General features: G+C 29.8%; 1 protein-coding gene across 1 annotated transcript; it reads right to left on the bottom strand.

Moving 5' to 3' along the window:
* Positions 1–7829: 7829 nt before the first annotated feature.
* Positions 7830–8162, bottom strand: LOC130957554 (uncharacterized). The gene has a single exon (XM_057884400.1). The coding sequence runs from the start codon at positions 8160–8162 to the stop codon at positions 7830–7832; it is 333 nt and encodes a 110-aa protein (XP_057740383.1).
* Positions 8163–8451: the final 289 nt, after the last annotated feature.

Below are 8451 nucleotides of genomic sequence, written 5' to 3'. Positions count from 1 at the left end.
TCACAATTAGTACAAGAAGAAGAATCTGGTGATGAGGATCTTGGTTCTCTTTTAAACCAAACTGAGTCCTCTAAGGAACAAGAAAACAAAATTTCTAACGACAACGAGGTAAAACAAATTTTGAGAATAATAAATGTATTCTCCTTCATGAAGCATCGTGTTAATGTCCGAATTGTCGTTAAAGATTTTGTTTTTGATACCATTGCACTCTTTGATTCAGGTGCAGATTCAAACTGTATTATGGAAGGTCTGGTCCCCACAAAATATTTTGAAAAAACTACTGAACGCCTTAGCTCAATAACGGGTGAAAGGCTAAGTATCAATTTTAAAATAACCAATGTTTTTATTGAAAAAGGAAATATCAGTATTCCCACCGATTTCATCATCTCAAAAGAGATAAAAAATGATGTAGTTTTGGGGACACCTTTTATAAATCTTTTGTTTCCTTATCTGGCAGATTGGCCTGGACTTACCTCTTTTGTAGGAGGACAAATAACTTTCTTTGAGTTCTTAGACTCACCAAAGCAAAGATCTTTAAACCTAATCGAATCCAAAACCAAACAGATTTGTTTTCTAAAACAAGAAATCTCTTTCAAAACTCTTGAATCGCAGCTTTCACAACCAAAGGTTCAAGAAAAAATAAAAAATCTTTTAAACCAAATTGAAACATCTATTTGTTCTGATTTGCCTCATGCCTTCTGGGATAGGAAACAACATATAGTTGATCTTCCATATGAAAAGGATTTCAAAGAATCTAAAATCCCTACAAAAGCCCGTCCCATTCAAATGAATGAGCAGCTTTTGCAGCATTGTCAACAAGAAATTAATGATCTCTTGGATAAAAAATTAATCAGGCCTAGCAAAAGTCCTTGGTCTTGCTCTGCTTTTTACGTTAATAAACAAGCTGAGATAGAAAGAGGAACTCCCAGGCTTGTTATCAATTATAAACCTTTGAATCAAGCTTTACAGTGGATTCGTTATCCCATCCCAAATAAAAAGGATTTGCTTAACAGGCTAAACTCGGCAAATATTTTTTCAAAATTTGATATGAAGTCAGGCTTTTGGTAAATCCAAATTACTGAATCAGATCGATATAAAACAGCTTTTACAGTTCCATTCGGGCAATATGAATGGAATGTAATGCCTTTTGGCCTGAAAAATGCCCCTTCAGAATTTCAAAAAATCATGAATGATATTTTCAATCCATACTCAAACTTTGCAATTGTCTATATTGATGATGTCTTAATTTTTTCCCAAACTCTGGATGAACATTTCAAACATGTTAAAACTTTTATGTACATCATCCAAAAAAATGGACTTGCTGTTTCTAAACCAAAAATTGTTCTTTTTCAAACAAAAATCCGATTTCTTGGTCACATTATTTTCCAAGGAACAATAACTCCTATTGAAAGATCAATTCTGTTTGCAGAAAAGTTTCCAGATTATATCCTCGATAAACCTCAGCTCCAGAGGTTCCTAGGATGTCTTAATTATGTTTCAGATTTCATCCCGAATCTGAACAACCTCCTTAAGCCCCTCCATGATAGGCTTAAGAAAAATCCCCCACCTTGGACGGACAAACATTCGGATATCATCAGATTTCTTAAAACCAAAGTTCGCAATCTTCCATGTCTTTACCTACCCATTCCTCATGCATTCAAAATCGTAGAAACTGATGCATCAGATTTAGGATATGGTGGTATATTAAAACAAAAACTGCATGATAAAGAAGGTATCATTGCATTTACATCCAAACACTGAAATTCTACTCAACAAAAATATTCCACTATCAAAAAAGAAATTTTAGCCATTGTTTTATGCATCACAAAATTTCAATCAGATTTACTCAATCAAAAATTTTTAGTCCGAGTTGATTGTAAATCAGCTAAAGACGTGTTACAAAATGATGTAAAAAATCTTGCATCAAAACAAATTTTTGCCAGATGGCAAGCAATTTTAAGTGTCTTTGATTTCGACATTGAGCACATCAAGGGTAACTCAAACTCTCTCCCTGACTTTCTCACACGTGAATATTTGCAGGGAGATAATCAAGGAAAAGATGCCTAGAAAGGCAGCACTAGCCTCGGTAAGAGGCAGAGGAATTCGCTTAGCCCTTCCTGGGCCAACAAAGAGGTCTGGGTCAAGTACCCGACTGGGTCATCTACCCAACAACCTTCCCCTTTAACCCAAGAACCGACTGGGTCATCTACTCAGATCACAAAAAATGTAGTTGAGTCATCTACTCAACCCCCAAGCAGCCAAACAGCAAAACAAACAAAGGCAGACTATGCCTTCCCAATCCAAACCTTGTTGGCCTTACAAGATGCGGGCCTTACAAAACTTCATAAAAAATCCTGGGCTGACATATGTGACAGCTCAGATGAAGATGAAATAGACCTTACCAAACTTATATCACAAATGGCAACTCAAAAAAACCATTTGCAATGATCCAAAAGGAAAAACAATTGCCCAAACCATGCCACCTCAATCAAACCAAACCCATCCTGTCAACACTCAATTAAAACAACCAACCACATACATTTCAAAAAACAAGTTCTCTTCTGTTCTTCTAATGGAACCTGAGTTTTGGGAAAAATCACCTTTTAAAGTCATTCCTAAAGTCTTTCCACCAGGATTCCATTTTAAACCAACAGCCTTGAATAAAACCAGACAGTTTTATGAATTCATATTAGTGGATTCAGATTCAGTCTCAATAAAACATTACAAAGATCCTAAAGATGCCACCAACATAACTCATTCAACCCTTCAAATTCTCAAAGTACTCACCCCTAATCAATTTGGTAAAAACCCAAACAATACAAAAAAATTTTCTAATCCTTATGACCCGATGGGATATTCCTATTGGGATTATGTGGATGCCTGGACAAGAGTATTTTGGTTGCAAAATAATCAGAATAGACATTCTTGGCTCATTTATTTCAAGAAAAATACCAATTATCAATTCCCAAATTGGTTCACCCAATGGTGGGATTACTTTGGCCCTCTACCAGAAATCTTGCCCCCACCTGTCGATGAGGGGTTCAAAATTTTCACCAAAAAATTTGACCAACAGGAAACAAGCATTCCTGCAGATCTCCAATTTTCTCTGTTTTCTCCCTGGCCTGGGTATTCTCATGGCAGTACAGGTACGGCAAACAAGAACATCCAAAATCACCACCTATGCTTCAAAGGAATGCCTATGTAAAATGGTGGTCTCAGTTTGACGCCTCCATGGCTCATCCAGACAAAGTTCGTAATTGGTTTAAAGAGCACCCCAAGTTCACCAAACCATTCGACCATGAAGAATCAGTATTTCTCAACCAGAAAGCCCAAATTGCAGCAGCCCTTGCAGGGGCCCAATCAAAAGAAACCTTAGCAAGACACCTTCAAGAAATCATGCAGATGATCGAAGAAGACAAAAAACACAAAGATGATCCTACTCCCTCAGAAGAATCATCAAGTGATTACAATCAAAATGAAGACGATTGCTTTGGAATCAATCTAGGAGAAGATTAGAAGACAATTTGCAAAATAAATTGTATCAACTTGTTCTGTAGAAATAGTTCCGGTTAACATAACCGGCACTGTAGAAACAGTATTTTTTCAATTATAAAAGGAGGCTACGCTTTCATAGTAAGGCACCCTTTTCATTTTACAAAAACATAGAGAGAAGTTAGAGAGAGATGCTCTGAGATTTCCCCTTGTAAGCTCTTCAGCTCCTCTACCCTCTTCTCCCTTTTCAATACATTCAATAAAAATCTTTTATTCAGTTCTTCATATTTGTGTTTCCATATTTACATTACTGCAGTTGCATATGTGTGCGGACTACCGCCACATCTAACTACATAACTAATTTGCATATGCGTGCGGACTACCGCCGCATCTAACTTCATATTTACTTCCCTGTTCTTGCACATCAAACTGCATTTATACTGACTGCTATCTCCTTCTTCCCCTTTCCCTCCTTGATCCACTTCGGGCCATCTGTAATATATATATATATATATATATATATATATATATATATATAATGCGTAGTTGTGAAAACCGAACCGGTGATCCAACTGATCAGGTTATTGGGTCACTGGATCACTGGTTGACACGGTCTTATATAAATAAAAAATGAAAAATACATATTTTTACTAACATTTTAAAAAGATCTAGTTATCCTAAAATAATATGGAGCAGGAACAATAAGTATTTTGTTAATTTTACTCTATCATAAATATTTTATTTTTTTTATATTAAAATAATTATTATTTTAATAATTTATATCTATTATACTATTATATACTACAAGTATTTATTGAAAAATAATATTAATAGATATTATATAATTATGAAAAGAAAAAAACAAGTGAATTTATAATTATTATTATTATTAAATAAAAATATAATTAATTTAAGAATGAGTGAGTTTTTAACTAAAATTAAAATAAATTAAATAGAAGTAAACTATTTGATGAAAGATATTTATATGTATTTAATAATTATGTATATATATAAATTCTATCTAATTTTCTCTAAAATAACATGTAATTTAGCTTCTATGATGTGTCACTTTCTAATTGAATAATATCCTAATTTAATAACTAACTATACTTGTAATTTAATTTATTTTAGTTTAATAAGAGTTAATATCTTAATTATAGTTGGACCATTTTATAATTAAATTATTATTTAAAATAAATAATTATATAATTTATTAGAATTTTAATAATTAAATTTAATTTTTTCCTTAACAAAACAAAAAGGTAAAAAATTAAACAATTTTTTTTTTCAAATTAGGTACCCTAACTCTCTCTTCGTAATGACTTTCACTCCTCTCTCTAAAATTGAGTTAATTGAAATGCAAATAGATAATTAGAATAATAATTGCTTCACTAATTTTAAATAGATAAGAATCTAAACTTCTATTTTAATAATAATTGAAATAATAATTGCATTTGAGCACGTGACAGGAGACCAATGCTACTGCCAAATCTTGGAGTTGGAAGAGAAAAGTTGGGTTGAGCTAGATAGAATGTGATGTCATTTGAATTGTAACTTTCGTTTGGTGTGTTAATGAAGAAGGTGAAATGTGTGGTGAAATTGGTGGCCTTGCCTATTTTTTTTTTCCAAAAGATATAACAATTTAGTCCCATAATAAGTAAGGAGTGTTGATGACTTGAACTTTCAAATAAGAAAAACTAGAAGTGTACGTTCTTAAAAAGAATGATTTGAATTTTGAAAAAACAAAAATAAATTTAGTTATTAATATTTTAATAAATTATATAATTATTTATTTTAAATAATAATTTAATTATAAAATAGTTCAATTATAATTAAGATATTAATTTTTATTAAATTAAAATAATTCAAATTATAAATATAGTTAATTATTAAGTTAAAATAATATTTAATTAAAAAATAACACATCATAAAAATAAATTACATGTTATTTAAAAAAAAGAATAGAATTCGTCGTGTGTATATATATATATATATCCCGTGGGATGCACGAACTTATATTTAAATTTGATAAGTTAAATTAAAAATAATATTTTATAATCATAAATTTTTTAAGTTCAGTATAATATTATTATCGTTATTATATAATAAACGTGTTAAATATGCTGTTTTATCTTTATTCAAAGTAAAATGTAAATAGAAGAGTTTGAAGTTTATAATATTCTTGAACCATAAGGAGGGAGACATGAAAATAATAGCATGTCAATTTTACATTAAACTTTATATCAAAAGTCTAGTAAAAATTTATTGACAACCTAATATCTTAATAACTTCATTAGAAAAGCAATTGGCATATGATGTTGTGCTCCTTGTTACACATTTCATTTTAAATCTGAAAACAGAGTTATAGATAAATTAGTTATATCTACAGTAAATATTTATAAAAAAGTGTAAATCATAACATGATATTAAAATTAAAAAAATATTATTCGACTTTTTTATATAAATAAATATCATAAAGATATTATTTTTCAAAATATGCACAAAGAGAAATGGTTCAAAAAATATGCAAGACCACTTCAGCCAAAGCGCATGCAAATTGAATTTATACTCTAATTCATGTGTGGTGGTCACTAAATAAGACTGATAAGAGTAGGAGGCATTTCTAGCTCGACGCCCACAAAATGGGTGAAGAGACTATTTTGTGGCGGTGTCAATGAAATGGCCAATTCCAATAGGGTATCCACGAATTGGAGTTCAAGCAGAAGTCAAAGATTTCTTTTTTCTTTTTGCCTGGGCCAACTTTAATGACTATTATCAAACACTTTTACTTTATATTTCCAAATTTTTATTTTTAATATTGAATTAATAATGGTGTTTCTTTTTTTGGTGACTAATAATGGTGTTTCTTTTAGTTGTGAACTACTGTGATATTTTTAATATTGATTTAATAAATTGGACCATTCGATTTATGTATTCTAATTTTTTTTATTTTGTAAACCCAAATCGAAAACTTTAATTTGTGTACCCCAAATTTTTTTTATTGTTTTAACATAAATTGAGAAACAATTTTAAAATTTAAATTAATGAAAACAAAATAAATATTTTCAGCCAATCATGCAGTGCAGTTATTTGAGTCTCCCTTCTCTTTCGCAGGCCTAAATAGTTAAACTTTATAATAAATTTTGTAAATATATAAATAAGTTAACAGTATGTTTATTTTATTAATTAGTCAATAAAATTTGAGAAAATGTGTAAAATTGTAGTAAAATGACTATTTATTATAATATCAGTTATTGAGCTATGTTTGTTTACCGATACATAAGATTAAAACAAAAATATAAAAATATAAAATTATATTTAGTAGATGGAATATAAATATATATTATATTTAAAATAAATTAATATATTTTATGTTTGTTTTAATAAAAAAGACACAAAATATTAATAAAGAATATAACTTAGTTTTAATTTTTTATTATTCTTAACAATTTTTTGTAATTATATTTTTTATCATTATATATATATTTTAAATTTTTGTATGAAAAAAAATAATAAATAAACTTTTATAATTTAGTTTTTTATGTTTAATTTATTATCAAATAAAATATAAAAAAATTAACACTAAATTTTATATCTTTATCCTTTGTGTTGCATTGTCTTTATAATCAAATGTAGCTTTATATATGTTTTGTTAGCATTTTTTTTCCTCTCAAATTCTATTAATTAATTGTATAAATGATTTTACATTAATGGTGATAAAAAAACAAATGAAAACTCTAATTTTTATTTTTATAATAAAAAAATTATATGTTAAAAATATTAACTATTATATATTTTTATATATTATTTTATATATTTTGAATGTGTATTCTCTATTTAATATTAGTGGTTGATTTAGTAATTATTTTTTCGTGTTCATATAACATAATTATCATAATGATTAAATAGATGAAGACCAATGATCTGTTGAATAATTTTTAATGAGTGATAATTTAACCATTAAATCATATCATGATAACTAAGTTTATCCCTTTCTTAAAATTTGAAGAGCAATAGTATATAATCTAATAATCTATTTTCTTGTATGTTCCAGTGACTTGGACTCCAATTTGTGGATGTCCCACCGGAATTGGCCATTTTACGGGCGTCAGCCACAAAATGACTTTCCCGCTTATTTCGTGGGTGTTGAATCAGAAATGCCTCCTGTTTCTGTCAGTTTTATTTTGTGGTCACCATACCTGAATTAGAGTGTAAATTCAATTCGCATGTGCTCCATCTGGCCTTGCGCATTTTCAAAATTATTTCTCTTCATGCGTATTTTGAGAAATAATATATTTATGATATTTATTTATATAAAAAACCAATATTATTCTTATCTAAATACTATTGAAAACCTCTTTAAACACGACATTTGTTGTTGATGACTTTGGAATGCCGTCTTTGACTAGAATTAAAATCCTGAGGCCACTGCGACTCTTAACTCTTGACAAAGCAACATGAAGTTGTCCATTGGTGAACACTGATTTTGACAAATAAAATCCTACATGTGATAATGATTGACCCTGACTCTTGTTAATGGTCATTACAAAGCATACTGTTAATGGAAATTGTCTCCGTTGGAACTTAAATGACAATCCTGAATCTGAAGGGATCAAGTTCATTCTTGAAATGTACACTTTATCTCCAATATTTCTACCGGTCACTACCATCGCTCCAATTACATTGCTGCCAAGTTCGTTAACTATTAATCTTATCCCATTGCATAAACCTGAAGTATGGTCTATGTTTTACAGTAGTATTACAGCGACTCCTGGCTTCAAAGTCAACTTGTGATTGGGTAGTCCCGAATATTTGATGTCCTTTAGGAACTCTGGTGTGAACCACTCTTGTTGTATATCTTCATTCTCATCAGCTTGACATGTTGTGTCAGAACTCAAATACTCCTTTTCTATCCTTGGAAAGATTGTCAAGACAAAATTGTTTACCTTCTCGACACTC

This window comes from Arachis stenosperma, chromosome 10 (genome assembly GCF_014773155.1).
Source record: "Arachis stenosperma cultivar V10309 chromosome 10, arast.V10309.gnm1.PFL2, whole genome shotgun sequence".
NCBI classification, from domain to species: Eukaryota; Viridiplantae; Streptophyta; class Magnoliopsida; order Fabales; family Fabaceae; genus Arachis; species Arachis stenosperma.
The sequence above is the reverse complement of the archived record's forward strand: the minus strand, read 5'-3'. Positions and strand labels throughout refer to the sequence as shown.